Source organism: Syzygium oleosum, unplaced genomic scaffold (genome assembly GCF_021117445.2).
Source record: "Syzygium oleosum isolate NSW1041296 unplaced genomic scaffold, Sole_v2.1 Sole_v2.20, whole genome shotgun sequence".
NCBI lineage: Eukaryota > Viridiplantae > Streptophyta > Magnoliopsida > Myrtales > Myrtaceae > Syzygium > Syzygium oleosum.
Genome location: NW_026607504.1, coordinates 2,608,636 through 2,631,816, shown reverse-complemented (window position 1 = coordinate 2,631,816; position 23,181 = coordinate 2,608,636). Strand labels below are relative to the sequence as shown.

Genomic DNA, 23,181 nt, shown 5'->3' with positions numbered 1-23,181 from the left:
TTTGAACCACCAATGCGACATTAACCTAGGAGACACGAAAGCCGCTTGAAATGGGGAAAAGTATGTACTTTTGTCAAGATATATTCGAAAACAAGCTTGCGCTTGTTCTTTTTTCTTTAGGGCCACTGAGCAAAGTTTCGCTTGTCTTTGGGCCAACATAGAGACAGGAAAATTTTTGTTTTCTCATAATTTCAGAACCATAAACCAAATTCTTTTCCATTGCTGCATACATTAACATTGCAAGATCAAATCAAACCAAAAAACATTCAGAGAGAGAAGTGATGACCAAAACTGAGATCACCTACCGACAGCTGATCTATCACTCGTTAATCTGACAGACTTCAGATTCAAATGTCAACACCCCTAGTCAGCAAAAGGCTTCGACAACGTCAGAAGATCACCCATGTTTCTCCTTTCCCAAAATCACTTGGACTCGCATCCATATCTCCATGACAACGTTGAAGGTGGTCAGACCAAGCTAAGTGTTCACACCTCACGCCCTGAAGCATGGCATCAAAAACCATACTTGGCCTTGACGAAGTGTGAATTCGAGGAATATACACAGTAGAGAGGCTAGTCTTTGTACTCCGTTAGCAAAGGAAGCTTTTTAATTAGTTTGAGCCTGATCTTGATTTCTTTGTTTTCTGCCTGCAAGTGGTCAAGAAGGAGAAAATGTTAGCAAAATCCCCAAAAGAAAGGAAAGATGGCTTAGGCACTTGACAAGGAACCAACCAAAAAGAATCTTTCTTTTCTTGTGCTAATAGCTCTTCAAATGAAATATCCGGGACTTCTGAATCTTCAGCTTCCATCAGTTCACCAGATTTAGCCTTCAACTCCATGGAGGCACCAACTTCAAGCATCTAGAGAGAGAGAGAGAGAGAGAGAGAGAGAGAGAGAGAGAGAGAGAGACAGAGAGACAGAGAGAGACACAGAGAGAGAGAGAGAGAGAGAGAGAGAGAGAGAGAGATTAAGATGTAGCGCCGATAGATAAACACAAGCAACTGATTGAAACAGGGAGAGAGAGGAGGGGGGCATATCAGGCTTAGGTAATTTATGATCCAATTATTGCGAGATACTTCAAAAGAAGATGGTCTCGGCAAAAAATTTGCGAAATAAATGCTTTCACTCTAAATTGACAGGCTTCAACCAGAATCACAGATGTGCATCTCGCATTTCTACTACCAGTAGCACAATTGCTAAAGCAGAAATGTTACCTTCTTGTAGGCTGGCGAGAGTTTGAGCTGCTGTTGGAGCCAGTTATAAACAAATGCATCTTCTTCAAGTCTCTTCTGTTCCAACTCTAACTTGTATATCTGGATTTAAACAATTTATGAGCATGAAGATTATACAATCTACTTCCTACTAAAAGAATCATGTTGGATTCATCGCAAACCTGCTGACGAAGTCGCTCAAAGGAGGATCTATCTGCCTTAAAAAGCAGGGCTTTTGCTATGGTAAACTTGCGCTGTATAACCTCCGACCTGCATACGAAGTTGGACTGTTAAAAAGTCTGTCACTATACACAGATCTCGAATTAACAAGAAAAGGTACATCCAGGAAATAGAAATTCTATGAGACGGCAAAAATTTCAAACATTCAGCTTCTAGGCAAGGATGATTGAGACTACTTGAAATATTTTTTGAAAACTCAAAATAGGCAGAAGAGGGGGGCTTACAGACACAGTAACCATGAGTCAAACATAAAATGCCAAATTACGCGCTATTTTCTGGGATATTCGGAACTCCCAACACCACAATAAGTTGGCAAACGCTCTTTTATTTGGGGATCAGTTGTAAGTTCAAAATTTCATTGAGGAGTAACCAGGGCATACAAAAAGAGCTCGAGACTGAAAAAAGAACTCACTTACAGATAAGCTATAGACCTTCAAAGTTGTGAAGAATAAAATTTTAGGATATGAATTTTTTTCCGCTAGCATTTAATAGATGATGTGACACTTACTTGTGCTGTAGCTCATTCCTAGCCTCAACCAAGCAATTAGCAAACTGGCTGACCTGCGAAATGGTAGAAGATGCAAAACATAAAGCTCCGTAGCAATTGCAAGTGAGCCCAAATAGCCTGAGATTCCTTCCACATAAAGATGAGCATTTTGGCATGTGCAAAGCTTTACCAAATAAGTACGAGTACAAACTTCTTAACCGAAGGTGAAAAAAACTCTTTTGACCAGGGAATAAGATTGATCTACAGAGTCTGCTTAACATATAAGCAAATACAAAAGGACCCTGAAAAACAAATTCACACGAACCATCTCAAAAGATGAGAAGTACAGGATTGTGATGAACCATTAAGGGAAACCAAAAAGTCATTTCCAACACATCTAGCATATCTCTAGTACCAGCCAATTCTCATTGACATATCAAAAACTCGATATGTATAGCACAAACAAAGGTCGATTGCCAATTCCAAACGATTGACTTGCAATTGCTTTTTCAGGGAATCACAAAAGGTTTGGAAACTAGAAGTTCATATAATTTAAATCAGAAGAAATTCAGCATCGATATCACGATGCAGCATCTCTACCGCACCTACATGCAAAAGCAAAGGGATCAGGGAATCGTTCGTGCCTTGTTTCCCTTAACAGGATTCGTAATTATTCATAACCCCGATGGTAATGGCCAAATGTCATATGAATGCACACCACGTTAGAATTTTACTTGCATAAGCTCAGGGAGACTGCCAATTCAATGGATTTGAAAAAAGATTAATACATTTCTCCATCCCATAAACTGAATTAACCAGGGAAACCTGTTGAAACTACTTAAAGTCACACCGAAAAAGTCGTCCAAAAATATGGCATATGCATCCCAAATGCATCCTGACTCGAAGGTGAATGACACAGATGAGAGCTTCATCATCCAAATTCAGCATTCCAATTTCATGATATGCAAAAGCATCGCGAATATCAATCGAATTAAATACGTACATAATCCCCCAGAAGCATTCAACAGCTTATTGAGATAACAAAACCACTTGCATTATAAAACCTAAAACATATCTGCATCAGAAACAGAAACAACAAAAAAGAAATGGGTAAGGTCGAAATGCAAAGAAATATTAAAGAAAAAAACCTGAGCAATGGTCAATCCTTTGGACTCATGGCACTTGACAAGCTCGTCATAGTGCTGCTTGATCCTCCTCTGCGTGGCACTGCCAGAAGAAGTAAACGGGTACAGGCAAATCAGCTCGGGCTTCTCCGACACGGGCCGACCCGAACCCGACCTATCCTCCCGCTCCTCCTCCTCAGCGACCCTCGCATCCGACCTCTTGCTCTTCTTCTTGGCCCTCTTCTTCTTCCTCTTCCCGGCCTGGGCCGTCCCCCCGGGACACTGCTCCGAGCCGGAGACCGGCTCGTCCGCGTCGCTGCACAGGCCCGCGGCATCGGAGGAGGGCAAGATCTCGAGGAGCAGGGAATGGGTCAGGCGGGTCGGGTCTGGGTCGGGCTCTCGCTCTCGGGCCTCATCGTTCTCGTCGATGGGTGTCGGCGGGCCGTCGCGCCCGGGGCTCGCGGCGCCGCGGGCGCGGGGGGCGCCGCCGCCGTGGAGCCTCTTGAACAGGGAGAAGGAGACGAAGAGGAAGGAGAGGAGGGAGAGGGTGAAGAGGGCGGAGCAGAGGAGGGACAGCATGAATTTGTCGCGAGGGTGGTCGCAAGAAGACGGCGGCGGCGGCGGCGAGAATGGAGGATCAAACGCGAGGTGGAAGGCCAGAGCCGCCACCAAAGCGCGCCATTCACGGAGGAGATGAGGGAGAGATGTCGAAGGGTTCTTGGGTTCGCTTTACGGTGAGGCAAAGGTAAAGGTAAAGCGAAGTGTAGAGAGAGAGAGAGAGAGGAAGAGGATGAAGGATGCTGCAGCTGCTGCTTCTTTGAAGCTTCTGTGAAATCTTTCGGAGGCTACTGAGGTTTTGTTTTTTCTTCTTCCTAGTACCAGCGGCAGCGCGTCTAAGGAAGATGGAAAACGAAACGTGGCACTACTTTACCTTTCATAGAAGCCACTATTCCATCCGGTGTCGTGTGTATATTTTAATATATGTTTGGAGGTTTGTTTGTGTATTTTAATTTCAGTAATGAGTGCGCCGGAATATACATGACCACGGTTCGGAACCGGCGGTTCCGGTTCGTGGCCATGTATGAACCGGAACCGGCGGTTCCGGGCCGGTTCCGGTTCTGGCCCGGTTCGGAACCGTCCGGTAAAAATTAAAAAAATAAATTATGAAATAAAAAAAATAATGAATTATCAAATTATGAAATAATGAATTATTCAATATAAAATGTAATCAAAATGTACATTGTAATCAAATTTGGAGAAAAAAAGAGTTTCTCCACTTATCTACAGTTTTTTTTTTTTTTGAATCGGGCCCGGAACCGCCGGTTTCGGGCCGGTTCCAAAATTGTTGGAACCGGAACCGGACCCATAGGCCACGGGCCGGTTCTTGTTCCGAACCGCAGGCCCGGTCAACGGGCCGGTCTTGGGTTTGACCTGGGCCGGTTTCGGGCCGAAACCGACCCGTGGCCATGTCTACGTTGGAAGCCCGAGAGGTTAATGAAACTTGTTATGAAAGTATAGGTCGAGGTTGAAAACTTGTAAGAAGTGCGATCGGGTCATTCCATTGACTATGTTCAATTAAGCTACCGGAAAATTAAGAGTGATCGGTTCCTAGTCCGATCTTGTTCTTAGTCCGGTCTAGTTCCAAGGTGGAACTGGGGACCGGATGGGGGAATCGTGATTGGAACTGGAGATTGGATCGGGAACCGATTACTTATAGTTTAGTTCATAGTTTGCTAATTTTTATCAATGAATTTATGTCAATGAAGTTCACTTAGGGTTCAATTCACATTTTAATAAATAGTCGGCCCGATTCTCGGTACTGGCCGGACACCGGTTCCACTTTTAGGAACCGGAAACCGGACAAACACTCCTAGGAACCGGACCCAATCGGCTGGTTCGGTCCAGTTCGGGCGGCTCCCGGTTTGGGTGTCCATTTTTCACATTTCTACAAAAAAATGCCGACGTGACTTTTTTTATTTATTATTTTCTCTCTTTTGAGTGGTTATTTTATTTTAATTTCTCTTTCCTACGCGGCATTAACCTTTCTAAAACATGAAATATATGACTAAAATGCCACCCTTGCCCTTTTTTTTTTTATCTTTCTATTTCGTGTTCTTTTTTCAAAGAAAATTCAATTAAATTAACATTTTGGTTAAATATTAGGATTTGAGGTAAAATGACATTATTTTAGTCTCGTATTTAATGTTTCGATAAGGTTGCCACGTAGGAGAGAGGATATAATTAAAAAAGTCACGTAAAAGAGAGAAAATAAAATAAAAAGGCTATGTCGGCATTTACTGTTAGTCTAAATGGACGGAGTTAACGGAATGATTCTAATGCATTTTTTATAAATTTTAAAACTCAATTGTAAATCCAATAATAGATGATAAGTCTCTCAACACATGCATTGATATATATTTTTTTTGGTCTACCCTATCATCAACTTTCCTCACTTTAAGACTTTTTGATCTGTCTCTTGCAGAGCCCGGAAGTCGAACCCCACACCTGTGATACTAGCGTCCCTACCCCACCTCGCTAATTCGTTTACCAGCAAGGCCGTATGCCTATTGACCAATCATTGATATGACCGTTTATATTTATAGAAACACCATCCAAAATAAGAAGGCTAAAAAAGTTTTTATATCACTGCCGACAAAAAAGAAATCTTTCATAGAGAGGTGGTGAATTGGGGCCATAACATGGATGCACATATTTTTAATGATAGACTACTATTTGAATGCACATGTTTACTATCCAAAAGAGTCATCTATATTAATGCATAAAGTAATGAGAATCTTCCACGTGCAATAACGTTGTTATATAAATGTGCAAGTTAATGACTTGATATATTTTGTCACGTATTTTAATGGTGAAATTTGAACTTTTTCTATCTTATAAACAAAGTCATCAAAAACCCTTCAAATTTTGAAATATTGTTTTTCTTTCTTTTGACAAATTGAATAATTTTTTTTCCCGTTAATTATTGATTGAAACGTTTCGCAACGAGACGATTACGCAAATCTTTACTTTGTGACCGAAATTTTGCAAAACCCTTTTGAAGTATCGAGTTTTTTTACGTGCACACAGTGCGTTTGCAATTTCATCAGTGCGAGTAAAAAAAATTATTGGCACCGACCATGTCGTGATTTTTATGAAAATTCAAATTTCATAATTTGTGATTATTTGGACCAAGACAAAGTGACAATGAACTTTGTACTTAGACTAGACATACGACTCAGTGCTTGCGCTTGACAATCCTAACCTCTATTTTAGAAAACTTTTTATTTGGATCACATGATTTGCGATGAACTACTTGCCCGTGATCTCATCCCAAGAGAACGAATCAATCGGGGAATCTAATTTGATTTCTTCGCTCCTTTCCAACAACATAAAGTCTCGAATTGTTTCCAAACTCGAAAGTAGGAATTAAAATCAAACTTAAGAAGAAAGAAATTCACGAGGGTCTTGACCTTGACCTACTCATTCCTCATCTCAGCCTGCGTCTTTAGCATCTTGACCTACCCCACCTTTCAGGGAAAAGAAGATGATATAGCGGGCGTCAAAGTATGTTAGAAATAGACCACCCAACGCAATCCCATCACTCCCCCAATTAGACACACATCCGTCCACTGATAGAGACATCCACGACCCAAGGGTCCTTGCATATCTCAGAGAGAGATCCAAGAGACAATTGGCTGAGAGATTATTAAAAGAAGGTATCATATAACAGTCTTCTAGAGAGAGAGATTTGAAATGGTCATTGATGAAAATGATGCTTAAGTGGGGCTATTGCATAAGGGCGTCATTTACGCAAAGAGTCATCGATTGGTGAGACTGAGCCCACGTTTTGCATGGGCTTTTGATAAGATTTCTTCTAGGCCTGGTTCATCATCAAAGTCAATGAACTATTTCCATGCTCTTCTTCTCCTTCGGCAGAATCTTTGCTTCTGGTGCTGCAGGTACTTTCAGCTCTTGGGTACACAGCTCACTTCCTTTGATTTCCTCTTCGGCGTTTGGCATTAATGCGGGCGATGTATCGCTAAGCTCAAGGGTCATCAAGGTGTTCTTTTTCCCTTTTTCTTAGAATGAGAACTTCCTGAGCTGTCGAAACAAATGGTCTCATGCCAGTACATGCCGGTTTGCTGGCTTTATTATATACATGAACAAACATGGCAAGTAGGAGCCAGGTAAAAATAAACAGACGAGTTATCACTCAAATGAAGATACAAGCACCGAACTAGAGAACGAATTCATTAAGATAAGGCCCCAGAAATGAACTCAACACGGTTTTGGACTACATAATGTGCATCACATGATTAAAATTTGTCACAAATTTTGCTTCCAGGAAGTCAAATCCAAGGCAAATATATTAAAAAGCAAAGTTGGAAGCCAGAGGCTTCCATCCTTTAAAAAATAAACCAGAAAGCGCATGGACTCAATTGATTGTGGTCTCAATGTGCTATCTCTCACTTCTGTATAACTTGCAGGGAAACAAAGCTAAGAGAAACTGAATATGTACAAACAGATAAAGCTCATAGCAATCATCTCCAGGAATCTTGGCAGGGCTTTTCACTGAGCGTGTTGTCGTGTATTTGCACAACTTCACCTTGCAAAGCCGAGACAGATAGTTCTAGGGATTATGGACATGTCGAACTTAATTTGCCAGAATGCAGAACCTCCATTCCGGCACGGATCAGGAACAAATTGCCTCGACAGACAGTTTCTTCATGATGCTCGGGCACGGATCTCCGCCGAATATCTCAGGAGTGACAGGAACTGTGCACGAGTTTTGTCCGACACAAGTCTGAGAAAGAAGCAGTACTCATGGTCAATAAAGCCCAAAAGTATGTATGAAAATGTAGCAAAACCGGGAAAGAAGGAACTCAAGAATGTGCAATTGTTGCATACATTTTGGAATACATCATACGAGTGGAAGGCATGGCAACTTCCCTCGCGGAAGCTTCCACAAACGCCTTCTGGTGTTCCAAAGCTGGCAAACTTGATTGATGAGATTTTGTGTCCCGGTGAGCACGATAAATGGGCTTTAGGCCTCAGCGGCTTGTTGACTTTTCCAGATGCTTGCATTTGATAGTTCATAAGAGTTGGCTGCCACTCGTAAATATCAGCACACACGCTATCAACATCTCTCCTAACCAAGGAAATTCCATTCGGGTCCCCGCCCCATTCTTCAAAAACAACTAACAAGTTCCCCGTTGGATTTAGCCACGAATGAGGAACATGATACCTGAAATTTTTAGTGACAACTCAGTTGAAAATTTTCTGTTGAGGCTGCTTATAGAAAGAGATTGAAATGAGTTACATCATTCCTCTCACCATCTCTGTGAAGCTTCACCACAATTGCTTAGACATTTCTTCTCGCCGTAGGTCCCCGCATAGTTACAACCGCCACAATTACCGGATGCTTTATACGCAGGCCAGTACCGCCCAATGCTCTGTCCATTAATCCAAATTTGACCTTTGCCCATGCTATTCATATCCAGAGCTAGTGGAGCATTACCAGCGGGAGCACTGAAAATAGTCTGGAACATAATATGAGGATGTTAGTCTGTTAATTGACGTTAAAGTTTATAGCATTTTTATCAGAATGAACAACATTCAAAGCTTCTGCGGAATTCACTGCTCTGATACAAAAAGTATAGATGGTTTTGCACTGGCTTTATGTCAAGAAACTTACTTTGTACCATGTCAGTGGCTGCTTCCGTGCCACTAAAGATCCCTCAGCCCATTCAACTGAGGAACTCCCAGTGAGAGAATGAAGGCTCAAGGCTTCTCCTTTAAGACCGACCTATACCAGAAAAAACAGTACATTTAGACAACTTTTTGCATTTCAAAACGACAAAAGAAGAAATGGAGGGATGTCAAAGACAAACCTTATAAGACCATTTCTGCCATGACAAGTCCCTCTTCCCTTCGTCAAGACCGTACAATGTAACAGGACCAAGGACACCCGCATTATATCTCTCAAAATGCGGACCTACATTCTGGTGAGAGTAAAAAAAAAAACAGAGAAGCATAATAAATTAAGTCCACAAGTCAAAAACATATTGAGGTTGATGTAGACGCAAGAAAAGCAGGAAGAATGCCCACCGGTAGCCCAACGGCAATACTTAACAACGCAATTCTATTTGTACCAGCTCTCAGCTTGACACCTTGGTTGAAAGTAAGTTTCGGAAATTCCAGACTTCCATATGCAGTTCCTGCGTGAAAATGACGTCTAAAGTTAGAAGACAGAAACTATCCTCTGACTACACTACCTATGCACACATATAAGGAAAAGACTGGATGCATTGATAAAGGGCAATATGTTGTCTGATTTTAGTTTTCACTTTGGCACTCTTCTTCTTACTCAGACCTTCTTTTCCCAATTTAGTTGACATCACAAACAAAAGGATGATGAGCCTGCTCTCCTTGCAGTGTGCGACTGTTAAAGTTTGGAACTTTTCAAGTTGAAATTGCATGGCTATTCACGATGAGCTCTTTTAGATTTCCTATCCACAAAATGTTTTTGAACAGGGCACGAGAGTGATACAACTAACTGATAGATAGGGCAGATATACAGTAAAGATAAGAAGTGCTCCGCACCTGAGGGTTGGCCGTTGACAAAAACATGCAAGGCATGACCAGCTGATTGGACAGTAAGAGTTGGATATTTACCGCTTCTTAAGAACCCTTCCTTGGAATTAATGTTTACACTGGAAAGAGATGAAAAAACAGAAGACAGAAATCTTCAGGATGGAGCATTACTTCAATGTGAAGTGAACTTCAATGAGCACAACTTGTTGCTCCGTTTCTTCCCTTTAAAAGTTGGTTATTCCTCACTTACTCTGTCATGTACCACAGATAATCAGAGTTATCTCTTGTAGTATTTATCTGCTCTAACAACCCGGCCATTGTAAATGAATTGTCTTCGTATCCAGCGGGCTCTTCATTGTATGCCTGCCAAGAGAAGCCTCCATGAATAGGAACAGGAGTCATCTTCATCCGTGCACTCTGCGCACCAACCTGCACAGCAATTTCAACATGTATTCAGTTTCGCCATTGCAAGATACTAATTTTACGAGAATTTTGGTGCTCATACCAGTGACTGTAGCTGAAGACAAAAACATAGGATAAAGTGCAACTCCACCGCGTGCTAATTATGCAATGATGTGACAGATGGAAATATAAAAGACTGGAACAACGCAATTATATAGGGTCATCGCTTACCATGTCTTGAGGATGTCAATATGACAATCATTCTGAAATCTACAGAGTCGAAAATAAATTAAAGTGGTCCTGTAACTCACCCTAGCGGTGTTATATACAGTGTTCTTGCAGTCAGGTAATATGCTGATGGACCAAGGAGGAAGGTTATAATGCATATTCCCCCAAGAAACTTTTGCAAAAGCATTTGAATGGTAATTCGTAAGGAATGCAGCACATGCCCCGGACCTTGATCTGAATACATGAGCCTGCATTTAAGTAGAGAGGGTCATGAACTCACTAGCTCAAATTCAATCCAATCGGAGATTGAATAATGGTCAAAACTGAAGCTAACCTCTTCATAGTTCCCAAGTTTCGTCACAGTAGGATTGCCAGATACTAAAGCTGGTTCACAAAGCTTTATCGCTCTGTGCAAATCTTTTAGATGGCCCCATTTGGGTTGCCTCAATAATCCTGGAAAGAGAAGAAGGAAGAGATCCTCTCATTCACATAAACTTATAAATTCACTGATGTTATCAATCTTGTTCTGTCATTTGTAAAACGTCAGCAAAATAATGAAATGAAGATGGCACGGTATATTTTATTGCAAGCTGTGATTTTCCTTTTCTTTTCTGGGTAAGTTCTGGTAAAAAAAAGTACATAGACGGATTGATAGGTTAATTGCCAAAGGTAAGTTCATTCTTTTCTATCATAAAAATGTATGTTATTATTCAGGGTGGACCTGCGCAATGGTCTGTACAATAAGACAGGTTTATTCCAAGTAACGACAACACTTTATGCAGAGGAAAGCAATGTTAATGCGACAAAGTAGTGTAGAATATTACAGAAGTTCGAGAGCACAAGGCCAAAGGAAGTGACAATCAATTTCCGGGACAAAGCTTTCACATTTGAAGTGTCAGTAATCGAGTGACGACATGAACCTAGTATGTCGAGAAGGTCATCACCAAAATTCCGTCAAAGAGTCACCATCGAGTCTTTATCAGTCTTAACACACGACAATAATACTTAGTACTCAATGATGTGCCACTTTAACTAGGTCAACCATTTAAACTCCTGACGACAGAGATGTGAACTTGAGGCAGGAAGCTTCCTTCTACTAATAACAAGAATGAACCTAATATTCAGTGGTTGATCAATACTGCTCATATGACAGAAACCACATACCGTATTCATCGAGGGGAGCATCATAGTCATAGGTAGTAGCAATGAATGGACCACCAGCAGTTCGGCCAAAATTTGTTCCTCCATGGTACTGATATTGCAAAGAGTGCCTCAGTTTGGTTCGAACAAAACTAACTCCATTTATGAATTTGAAGAAGCTGTCGTATTACCATATAGTAGTTGATGAACGCTCCACCTTTCTGTATAAATCTCGCAACTGAGAAGGCCAGATCTTCAACTGGACGGTTAGGAACTGGACCTCCAAACTCTGTGTACCTGCATCAAAGGCAAACAGAGGAATCACAAAAAGCAAACATCATGACTGGTAAGACTTGCAAATCATTGAACTTCAAGAAAGAATATAAGAATTTACCAGCCTGTCCATGCTTCTGTCCACATCTTGGGCTTATAAGCCTTGTTGGGAGAAAAATAGTCACAGTAGAAGCCGTTGCAAGTGTTGATCTATTGCAAACAATGAGATGCAAGCATTACCCAAACAGACATGACACTAACTGAAACAACAGAAATCCATCCACTGATTGACCATCTCTGGAAAGCACAACTTAGACCTGTGTTTTGAGCCAATTGAATATTACGGAGATCATTTCCTTTTATGTTTCCGATCAGATAAAACAAGTATTTTCTTGTTACTGACATTACTGAAACTGAAATTTGAACTATTAGGAATACTTAACAGCGACATGGGTCCTGCTTACATTATGATAAGACACTAGGATAAAGGAAGTTCAAACTGTATAGTGCAAAAATCTGATTTTAGAAAGTGCAAAAGTGAGCCATGTGCAATGTGAACTAATTATTAAAAGCAGCCATGAGTTGTCTGGAGACAACATTCTGTGTTGTTGCAACCCCACCAAAGGATGAGGGATTGTGTCATGAGAAACATCTATCTCGACAATAAGCTTGGAAACATTAATGCTTCTAGAACTGAGAACTTCAAGAGGGTGCTCACAATAGGATCAGGGGCATCATCTTGCTTGCACATGACCCACGGGACACCAGTGCCTAGACCCACTGCCATTTCGGCTGCCCATTTGGTGTAAGCTCGACCAGGTGCACCAATTTCGTACTCCATGGGTCCATATTCATTCTCGATCTGAATCACAGACAATAACACTCAGACATCGCCCAAAAAAGATATCTCAGTAAATTGTTTCATCCAAAAATTAACAAAGCAATGTCATTGGAACAGTGAATTATGAACCTGGGACAAGATTATCGGTCCGCCCTGCGACTCAAACAACCGTTCTGCTTTCATCATGTTGACAATCTTTGTTGTGAACTTTTGCATGTAATACTTCAAGATGGCAAGAAAAAATTCAGTAAATATATAGAAGTTCATGTTTAAGAGCAAGAAATATGAAGATAATAAAAATTGTTTAACCTTGAATGGTCCATTATCTGTTCTGAAGTTAATACCACGGACGTATTTCAGCCAAACAGGGAACCCACTGGAAGCAGAAACAAGTTCAAAAAAGGACTTGACAAAAACCTCACATGAAAATAGAAATTTTCTTCTATTTCTATGACTAGAATGAATCATGCATATTACCCGAAATTCCACTCAGCACAGACATAAGGTCCAACTCTAAGATGAACGTAAAGGCCTGCTTGTTGCACGAGCTTGACAAATTTCACGAGATCATAGTTTCCCTCAAAGTTGTACTGAAGCAAAATAAAGCAAATTTAATCAAGATTAGACCTTTTTTCCTTCTATAACCAACCCAGATATGAAAAGAAAAATAATTGACTAGTTCTGTTACTTTGCCAGGTGAAGGCTCATGGCCATTCCAGAAAACATAAGTCTGAACGACATCCAAACCTCCTTCTTTTGCCTTCTGAATGAGATCCGGCCACATCTGCAACCAAGTAAAGTTGAAGGCCAAAAATTTACCAGAAACAACAGCTTAAGCTGACCGGCAAAAGAGAACCTTCTTTTTAAATTAAAGCAGCTTTTGCTAAGATAAGAAAAAAGATGCTATAGTGACAAAAAGCTCAATATAGAGAAGCCCATTTACAGCACGATAGTGAAAAGTGGGGGGGAAAGATCAATCTACAGAAAATGGAGATACATTTAACCCCAAAAAAATAAGGAATAAAGGGAGAAAAAAGAAGCTACCTCAGGAGTGCTTCTGGGGTAGTGAATGGACCCAGAAATGAGGATCCTTCTCTGCCCATTAATTGTAATGGCCTTAGCATCATAAGACACAGAGGCTCTCACAGAAGCACAAAAAACCCATAAAGCCAGTACCACCACAACCACATTCCACATTACATTCGCCGCCCTCAAACTCATGTCCAACGGATCAAAAAGAGGAAGACCCTTGTCTCAAAAAAAGTGCCTTTTCCTCTTATTCTTGCTTGCGCCCACTTTATTCTATTCTTGACCAGAGAAGGAAGCACAAGCAGTGACGGGCAAGGACAAGAAAAACAGGGTGCTTGTGGATTTCTTGTTGCTGAGCCGCTCTCTCTTTTGTTTTCTTGTCGAGAAGGAAAAAAGAAAGTTTTAAAAATGTGAGAGAATGGGGCATGAAAGAGGGAAAAAGCATGAGGTTCACACTTTAACAGAGCTCGCAGAGACCAATGAGTGTGGTTCCGCCTGTGCTGCTGCTGCTGCTGAAACGCTGCTTGTTTGCTGCTTATAAACACTGAAGCTTGGAGGACTCGAAAGCGAAAGGGAGTTCAACCTCGAGGACTTTGGGTCCCACCCTCGATGCTCTGGCTCACACCGAGACTGACTTGGAGCTTCACCCAACAAATGAAATTCAATAAGTTGGAGAAATTCAAGAATGGGGAAGGCAGATGGTCGTTGAAGGAGCCATAATGGCTGTAAGAGGTGTAAATGAACGTGCACAGTCTGCGTACGGGGAACTTCTTCCAAGTCGAAAGTAGTCATTCATTTTCTGGACAAAACCAAAAAAAAAGAAATAATTTGAATTCTTGAAAATATGGAAAAAGTTCGAAGCTTTACTTTACCCCTCAGATGTCAGTAAAATTCTAAGATTTGATGTATTTATTAGTGTTTGAAAGTTTCGATAAATCATAAAGTCAAGAACACCCCAACCACACAAAATGTTTGCTCTTCTTTTTCTATTAAAGAAATTCAAGAAATGGAAAAAATAATTCAAAAATAGATAGGAATTATTTCTTACCGTTATCAAAAACTCCAAATTATGTCAATTGTGACACATTTACCCTAAACTTTTTCTTGTGACATAAAAAACCTCAAATTTATATCTATGTGACATATTTGCTTTTCGTGAGATGATTTTTCAGCCAAAATGACTTGTTTTTATTACGCTTAAGCTATGTGGGCGCCATGCCAACAATGTTTGTTTTTCTAGTATCCGTGTAGGCGAATTTTTAACGGTTCTCATTGACAAAACTTTTACGGAGGGTGAACATGTGATACAATTACAAGTTCGAGATTTTTGGTATCGTGAAAAAAATTTTAAAATAAATATGTCACGGGCATAGTTTAGGATTTTTGGTGACTTTTGCCCTAAATTATACTACTAACCATGGCCATGTGATTGGCGCAACACCTTTGCGGGCTTTGCCATTATAAAAACGACATGGTTTTGAGTTTCGAGGTGATATTTAATTAATTATGAACCCAACAAAAATTCCCATTTTTTTTTAATCGGGTCAAGTAATATGTCGTTTCTTCTCACAGAGATTCTCTATTGTAATCCCCAATATGGAATCGTACGGCTCCGGCTCTTTTGTCCGCTTTCTGATGTCCGTCTCGCCGGCTTCCACTACCACGCGCCCTGAAGAGTGCGCATGGACGCTCGACATCATCACGATTCGAAACCGGCGGTTCCGATTTGTGGCCATGTATAAATCGACGGTTTTGGGCCGGTTCGGAACCGGCCATTAAAAATTTAAAAAATAAATTATGAAATAAAAAAAAATTATCAAATTATGAAATAATAAATTATTCAATATAAAATGTAATCAAAATGTACATTGCAATCAAATTTGGGGAAAAAAAGAGTTTCTCCACTTATCTGCAGTTTTTTTTTTGGAACCGGTTCCGGGCCGGTTTTGAACTGCGGGCCCGGTCAACGGGCCAGTCCCCGGGTTTGACCCGGTCCGGTTCCGAGCCGAAACCGGCCCGCGGCCATTTCTAGTGGACGTGTTTCGACCGTGAGGCAGTGGCAGACGTGGCTCGAGGCTCGGCCTCGCCGGTGGCACACACACGTGCGGCCGAAAGCGTGTGCATTCGTGGTTGGTTGATCTTGTGATTTTTGTTAATCTTTTTATTTGGATATGATTCGCGATTGAAGACATTTGGGTAAACATGTATGCCCCCCTCACGGGTCTAAGTCAGGCCTTCCTAAATTATAACTAAAAGTGGTATAAGATAAAGGGTCAATGTCATGGAAAATCTCCAAACTGGTACACATGTGATAAATTCACCTCAAACTAATTTTTTGACAATCAAAAACCCCAAACTGGTACACCTGTGATAAATTTACCCAAAATTAATTTTTTTAACAGTAAAAAATTCCAAACTAGTATACATGTGACAATTTTATCATCAGTTCGTTTCCGTTAAATTTCACAATCAAATTTCTGAGTTGGATGATACGTGGATCAATTTGGGGTTTATCCTCCGTTTGTGACAGTTGTACCGGTTTGTGATTTTTTGTGATATTAATTTAATTTAACGGAGGGTAAAGAGGTTTTTTGTTGTAAAAAAATTAGTTTAAAGTATTTTTGTCACAGGTGTACCAGTTTAGAGTTTTTTGTGGTCATAAAATTAGTTTGGGGTAAATTTGTCACAAATTTATCAGTTTAGGGTTTTTTGTTGTATTAACCCTAGGATAAACTAATCGAGTTTCATTAAAAAAGAATTATTTTTCATTAGATAAGGTTTCGAAGTACTAAACTCCAGTCACGATAATGTGCTCGTTCGAAGCTATTCCGATTTACGTATATTATTCAGTAAAATACCGTTGTTCGGACGGCAAAAATAGCCGATGCGTCGAGTCATTTATATTTTGTGCAGCGACGTCTTAATGAATTACGAAGTGCGCGAATTGCTGAGTAATATAGGTAAGTAAGCGATAAATGTGCAACGAAATTAATTAATGGGTAGTTCCAAAACTGTATCGCTCTAAGCTGCTTGGCTTCTCTAACTTTCGCACGATTGCCTTCCACCCTTTTTAAGTACGGTCTACAAGACTACAAGTGCTAGGGGATTATTCATTAAGGGCCACAGGTTGGTACAGATTGCACCAAATTTTTGCTACTCAATTGATCAATCATTCATGTGCAAAGGATTGAATCCTTATATGATCATTCTTTCATTTCAAGCAAACAGGGTTTAATGATCTGCCCACTTGAGTTCTTGACAAATCTTTGATGGTATGGTACTTCTAGCCGAAAACGAACGATGACAATGGAAGTTCAGTTGGTCGAGGGAACGCTCCCTTTGCCACCTGTTTTCTCGTGCAATGAATTAATGACGCTCATCTGCAAACTAGAATAGCACAACGTAGTTGGAATTGATCAACAAATCGAAGAAAGAATGGGGAAGGGTAAATCTGTTCTAATGCACGCGTTTTAAGTTCACTTAGTACGCTAGAAGCATTGTCCTAACATGGTAAACATGGGCGATGTGAGATTAGTGACACAATCGACAATCAACATCCTCGATCCGTACATTGATCAATATTTAAATTGGCTAGTTCGAAATTAGCGAGTGTAGGCAACTTGACCTCGTAGGTGTGCTGTAGCACGAAATTATCCGCTTTCATCATACCTTATTGGCACTTGCACGGCTTTAAAACATGTCCTGCTAGTTTGAGCTTGTGCATGACTTATTACTTACCGGTGCAAGCTGTGGGATCATATACATAGATTGACACCCGGTGTCCTCCCCTAGATCTAACGCCACTATAGGCATTCCATTTGGGCTTGTCGCCAGTACGAGATTGTCCCGTTCTAATCTTAAATCACTCGTGCCTGCACGATTTTAAAACACGTCTTCCTAATTCAGAGTCGCAAGAAACGTATCCATCGGGACAACAACCTAGGTGCGAGCAATGTGGGGTCGGAGATATATTGATGACCAACAGTGAAGAATTGGGTTAACATCCTCTATGATCAATTAGGGAGCTTCCATTAGTCCAATGAATATTCGTTTCTCGAAGGATTGGCAGACATTGGATCAATTAAGAATAAATCTCACCCGGTGATTGATAAACTTTTTAAGTATTCGTGTGTTATGACACGACAAGAAAGACGGGTTACGACTAGGGACCAATCTCCCTCGATTGATTAATTACAACTGCTGGACTCTTTCTTCTTCTCTCTCTCCGTGCACAAGTAAGATTGATGCCATGAAAGTGCATGCGAAACTTCAACTTTCAGAAATGGGAACGGAGGGGATTACTTGGCGGGGGGAGCAAGAGAAAGAAAGGGGATTAAAAGGCAAAAGTGAACAAGGGATGAGGCTTGACCTTTTTAGTGGGATTTGGTTGGTTAGGAGTCTCATAAACTAAGCAATAGCAAAAAAGTTTGCATGCACTTGCCGCCCCCATGCATGATTGGAAGCACCAACCTCCCTCACCTTCCAATTCAAGTTTTCTAGGATTAGGAATTGCACAGCCCGTTAGGTAGTTCCCCTCCAGTACACATGCGTTCTTTGGAACAGATACGGGACCCCCTTTCGCGCGAAATGGATGTGCATATTAGTTAACTGAAAACCCTAACCCGATCTGAAATTATGTATCTTTATCTGTCTTTTTATACCCTCTTTTTGCACTAAAATTTATAGATTTTACTTTGCAGTGTTCCAAGAGAATTCGAGTTTGAAATTGGTCGTGGTGATTTGTATCTCAATTAACTCATTTTTCATCTTTTTAGGAACATGTCGTGACTTAAGAGAAAATCATGCCCTTTTTTTTCAAAATATATGGCGAAACGAATGATGTTTTAAAATATTGAATTCGAAAAACACTCCATTACTAGCATCATCACTTGGATTATACGAAAATTTCTTTTTCTGGTTTTGGTCTAATTTCTGGACTTGTGGGTCTGGAGTGAAAGTTTAGACTAGGGTCCAGTCCAGTCCATTATCATTCTAGACTTGAATTAAAAAATTTAATAAACTAATGAGTAATCTTTGAGCTTGAGAAACAAGAAGGAAATTTGAAAGAGAAGAGGGGGAAAAAAGATGGGTTCCTCATTTTGAAGGGCTCAATATAAAGTCTCTTTAATTGAACTAAAATTTTATCATTTTGTAATGTTTTTTTTTTTGGTCAGATTATTTTGTAATGTTGACGTGCCAATAAATTGGGGATTAGGAAGGCTAAGAAATTAGCTGTAATGGTCACGATCTGCTGCCTCATAGAGTAGCATACAGCTCACATGGATTGAGATTTTCAACCACATATGGACCCACCTCTCTTCTTTCAATTGTGGGCTCCTGGAGTTGGAGGCCAACTTGCTTGTTCCTTCAATCAATCAAGGATCAAATGAACACCAATTCACCTTATGTTTCATTTTATAACCAAACAAAACCATACCATAAATTAACTATGAAAACGATGGATACCTCGTGCATCGAACCCGTTAACCGCTAGACCATTGAGGTGCTCGAAAATGTTGCTCTGGCCTATTTTTCATTATCCGATGCATCTTATTTGAAGAAACATACAGTTGACGTGGCTTTCGATATTAGCCGTGCTTTTTTAGGAAAAACAAAAAAACTCGACAGGTCGTCTCTATGCTAAATCAGAATGCTAAATCTCATTCAATGCTCTTCAAACTAGACCGCTAGCTAAAGGACAATGTAGCCACATGACATCTTATTAAACTGTACTGTAACAAGATTGTTCAATTTTTCTCACTCGCTAACGCAATGAGCTCGTCAAAATGCACGGACCCTTTTGACCCGTTGACCCCACTTGTAGTGGGACGCTGGCCTTTTTGAAGCAATGATGACAAATAAGTGGAAAGGGCATTTGGTTAATTCATGGAGCTATAGTCCCACCTACAAAAACTAAGGAAATGTACAAATGTGGCATTTAAGATTAGATCAGAAGATCAATTCTTACAAATTCTCTTAGGAGAGGATTAGGACGACACATCGGCCGAGGAGCGGCTCCGTGCCGAGGTGGCGAGACGGGGCGTCACACGTCGGCGAGCGGGCCCCATGGGACAACAGGGACTGGACATGAATCCATTGGAACAGTTTCTGGAGAAGGCTTATGATGTGGAGTAAGAGCCAAGAGGATCGAGTGAGAACTATCATTCATGTAGTGGATGAGATTGCCACATAACACTCCTTTTCTTTTGTTTTGTGCTTGGCTCCTCATTTTTTTGATTATTTCATCGGATGGATAAAGGGTGGCCTACAATTTCTCACGATCCATATGAACAGTGCTGATTTGGCTCAAGGCTTACGCTGCTCTTTTGCACTTTCGGTTAGGAGAGGAAGGAAAAGCGCAAGTTCTTTCAAATTCAAGAGGGCCAAAAGTTGTGTGTATGTATGTGTGTTTGTGTGGGTCAGATGGGGATCCACTTGGTATTCATGATTATCATGTGATGGAGATCTCATGTTTTTGTGGCCACATTTGGTTTCTCAGTATGTTTATGCATGTATATGTACATACAAAAAATTTGGAGCCCTTATCCCAATGTGTAAGCTTGTATTACCTCGTCTTGCTAGCTGATACATTATGCATTACGTCAGCAAAATAATAATAAATCGTTTTGACCCTCTGGGATGATCCGGTATCGTCCCCTTTGACGCGCTTCAAGTTTTTAGCGGACCGCCCGTTTTCAAATTCAAATGCGTCACTTTTATGAATGCGATTAGACTAAACCATCCAAATGAAACGGGAATATAATATATTGTTTGATCTGCTCATGCCACCTAAACAATCGTAGTATTTCATCCGGATCTATCCAAATAAAAAATAGAGAAATAATCAACTTGAACAGGGGATCAAGTGCTTTTTTTTTTTTTGCCGGAGCCTCCAAACAAATTGCACACGACCGTGGAAGGCCGTACGCATCATGATGCTTGCCACCTCTAATCTATATCTCTATCTTTGAGTTGCGATCTCTAACTAAAAAGTGAATTGGGGGTGATTAAGATAATCAAAAGATGATTAAGATTGTTCAGACGTCAACGTTTGTCTTTAACTAATGGCAATCGGAGATCTCCTGTTTTCTTGCATTGATTCTTCTTTGTTTTCTAAGTTTAATTAAAGGAAATGGTGGTTGAAGTGCCTTAAGTATTCTATTTCCAGGATTCTTTAGTTATGCATGAAGCCATGCACTTTGAGTCGACATCGCGCAGGAGGAGAATCGAGAAACCTTTGGTGTCATGGAAGGTATATATGCATGGCGCTTATTTAGTTTATTCATTAGAACAAGGTGCACAAGACCCAATTGAGGAAAGATCAAAAGAAGTCTCTCGACATGCCAACCGAAGTACGTAAGTTCCAAATATGGATTGGCTGAGCGAGTAAGGTATCGATTCGGATGCAACGGAGTTTGTGTTCGATTCACGGCGTTTTTCTACTCATTGTAATCTTGAGGCTTTGCCCGCTGCTTCGTGGGCGAGCTCTACTTGATGCATGTCGATGGAGCTGCTTGCCTGCATTCACGAAGTTCCAAAGCATCTTTGACGTCCTTCCCCTGGGAAACGATAAGGGAAAGATCATTTTCTGAAACCGTTCTTGTAAATGAACGATAAATTTAACAACAAAAGGAGAAAGAAAGAAAGAAAAAGAAAGCGAGACACGTAAAGAAGCTCGAAAAACACGCATTTTCTTTGCATTTCTACAGCAAAAGGGATTGAATAATAGGTGCATCAATCTAGTGAATTGGCCGGCTAGGATTCAAACGATCTTTCTTGTGGGTTATTGGCTTGAGTTCGATTCATCGGTTCAACATAACCAATATCCAACTATAGGGTTTACCGACGAAAAATGCATATTGTACAAACACGCCTTAGTTTTTCACTCATTTTTCTATCATTAGGGCTCAAGAACGTACATAATTATGCCTTCTTTGATTATGGACAATTACCGACTAATCATCCTTTGGACTTTGCTTATGAATTATTGGTCTGGCTATGATGCATTGATGAGGGGAATAATTCAATTTGACCTTAGACAAAATTAGCTCAACCACCGCCCTCTACTCATGTAGACCAAAACCATAAATCTCACTTGGCTTAAAGGCATTCCCCTTCCTCTTCCAACATCTTCTGTGGGGCTCAAATGAGGGCCAACCTCCATGTTCTACGTTCTAAACTTTGTTTGCACTTTGGTAAATGTCTCCATCGCTCACTCTGGACCATCTGCTGAACCAGCAAATATTCAGCTCAATCTATTATCGAAAAAATCCCCAAGAAATTGCAATTCCCACCTTTTCCCCCACCCTTTTCCTCGAGTACGAGAACCAAACATTAATTGCAAGACAGGGACTCGAATTGGTTAGAAATTCACGTCGTTACATCACCGTCGTGCTTTTAATACCGTAAGGTTATTCACCAAAATAAAATGACCGGCTTGGCGGCGTAATTATATTATTCTGTTATCGTGCCTTGTCATGTTTGAATTTTCTATCTCTAATTTAGGTGTTCTTATCGTTTATGTACATAGATCGGGATCGATATCACGTGCGTTAAGTCCATTTCTCCACAAGAAAGGAGGTGACAAACATGGCTTTCATTGTCACGCTTGTATCACATCGAACTCATGCACGTTCAGTCCATTTCTCCTTCATCCCTTTTCTAGGCCTTTCCATTACTCTGCTTTTTTGCGAAATTTCCTTTTCTTTTGTTTTTTTTAGGAGGAGAGCTAATCATTCTTCTTTCTTTTTCCTTTTCCTCGTAATTAAAACGAATCAAAAGGTATCGAAATTAGATGCTGGAGACAATAGATTAAATGATGTGGTATATTTTAACGTCCCTCTTACATGTAAGCCGGATTAGGAACGACATTTGGAATTTGACGGATGAGGGGTCGCACACGCGAAATAAACCGAATAGAGCCCGGCTCTTGTACCATTTAAAACGTGCTACCTAAAAAATTAATAAGTGAAGAGAGTTCACGTGTGTATAAAAGAGCGCACAAACTATCTTAGACAAGATTTTTCATAAAAATGCTTGTTAGCGACTGAACCGAGCCAAAATGTGGTAACATCCATGCAATTAGAGGGTATGTGCCACCTCCACGTCACCATTTCCACACTGGATAACTCATAATCCTCTTTGCTCTTTTGCTTTGTTTTTTATAATATAAATTATCATGCGTCATTTAATAGATTTTATTATTAGGACACTGCCCGATAATAGAGGCTGCAAAAGAAAAATAGGGATAAGCTTTTATGTCATCCTAGTCAGGCAGTACACGCAAATCTTTCCATTTCTTTAATTCCTCTCTTATCTTTGAATTTGTCACTTCAAGAGAAAGCTACTCGATTGGGAAATGCATGATATCATTCGTCTGGTCTATTCACGTCAACAACATTGTTATTTCACGGTTTTGCTAGGGACTTAATTGAAGGTTTTATCCTTGGATGGTGGACGAAATTTAAGAAAAGAAAAGAAAAGAAAAGAACCGGTTGATTTACCGTGGATTGCCGAGAATTCCGTGACGAGGAAACCGGGGAAAATTTTGGGATTTAATCGCTGTTTCAGGATGGGCAGCGTTGGATTAAATGAATGCTAAAACAAGATCGT

General features: G+C 40.5%; 2 protein-coding genes across 3 annotated transcripts; both read right to left on the bottom strand.

Moving 5' to 3' along the window:
• Positions 1-162: 162 nt before the first annotated feature.
• Positions 163-6,574, bottom strand: LOC115694052 (uncharacterized). Its single transcript, XM_056320576.1, has 7 exons — positions 6,543-6,574; positions 3,087-3,789; positions 1,960-2,012; positions 1,394-1,481; positions 1,215-1,313; positions 733-860; positions 163-648 (listed from the first exon to the last, which is right to left on the bottom strand). Exons 1-7 carry the CDS (start codon positions 6,572-6,574, stop codon positions 612-614), a joined length of 1,140 nt encoding a protein of 379 aa, XP_056176551.1. The 3' UTR covers positions 163-611.
• Positions 6,575-7,754: 1,180 nt separating this feature from the next.
• On the bottom strand, positions 7,755-14,301 carry LOC115694049 (beta-galactosidase 1-like). Of its 2 annotated transcripts, XM_030621181.2 has the most exons (19): positions 13,585-14,300; positions 13,229-13,324; positions 13,018-13,130; positions 12,850-12,916; positions 12,670-12,762; positions 12,418-12,561; positions 11,821-11,909; positions 11,618-11,723; positions 11,451-11,538; positions 10,621-10,739; positions 10,370-10,534; positions 9,907-10,085; positions 9,666-9,775; positions 9,171-9,280; positions 8,954-9,064; positions 8,758-8,868; positions 8,397-8,602; positions 7,971-8,307; positions 7,755-7,866 (listed from the first exon to the last, which is right to left on the bottom strand). In XM_030621181.2, exons 1-19 carry the CDS (start codon positions 13,759-13,761, stop codon positions 7,756-7,758), a joined length of 2,532 nt encoding a protein of 843 aa, XP_030477041.1. In that variant the 5' UTR covers positions 13,762-14,300; the 3' UTR covers position 7,755. The 2 variants fall into 2 exon arrangements, with proteins under 2 accessions (XP_030477041.1, XP_056176664.1); XM_056320689.1 differs by lacking the exon at positions 12,670-12,762 and having other exon boundaries at positions 13,585-14,301.
• Positions 14,302-23,181: the final 8,880 nt, after the last annotated feature.

Bases quoted from the DNA above. Each gene is read 5' to 3' on its own strand.
- LOC115694052 (XM_056320576.1), bottom strand. From the start codon at position 6,574: ATGCTAAAGACGCAGGCTGAGATGAGGAATGA. The intron at 3,790-6,542 runs GTAGGTCAAGGT...CTCACCGTAAAG, and splicing joins CAGGCTGAGATGAGGAATGA to CGAACCCAAGAACCCTTCGA. The intron at 861-1,214 runs GTAACATTTCTG...CTCTCTCTCTAG, and splicing joins TCTCGCCAGCCTACAAGAAG to ATGCTTGAAGTTGGTGCCTC.
- LOC115694049 (XM_030621181.2), bottom strand. From the start codon at position 13,761: ATGAGTTTGAGGGCGGCGAATGTAATGTGGAATGTGGTTGTGGTGGTA. The intron at 9,776-9,906 runs GTAAGTGAGGAA...ATCTCTTTCCAG, and splicing joins TATCTGTGGTACATGACAGA to TGTAAACATTAATTCCAAGG. The intron at 9,281-9,665 runs GTGCGGAGCACT...ATTTTCACGCAG, and splicing joins TGTCAACGGCCAACCCTCAG to GAACTGCATATGGAAGTCTG.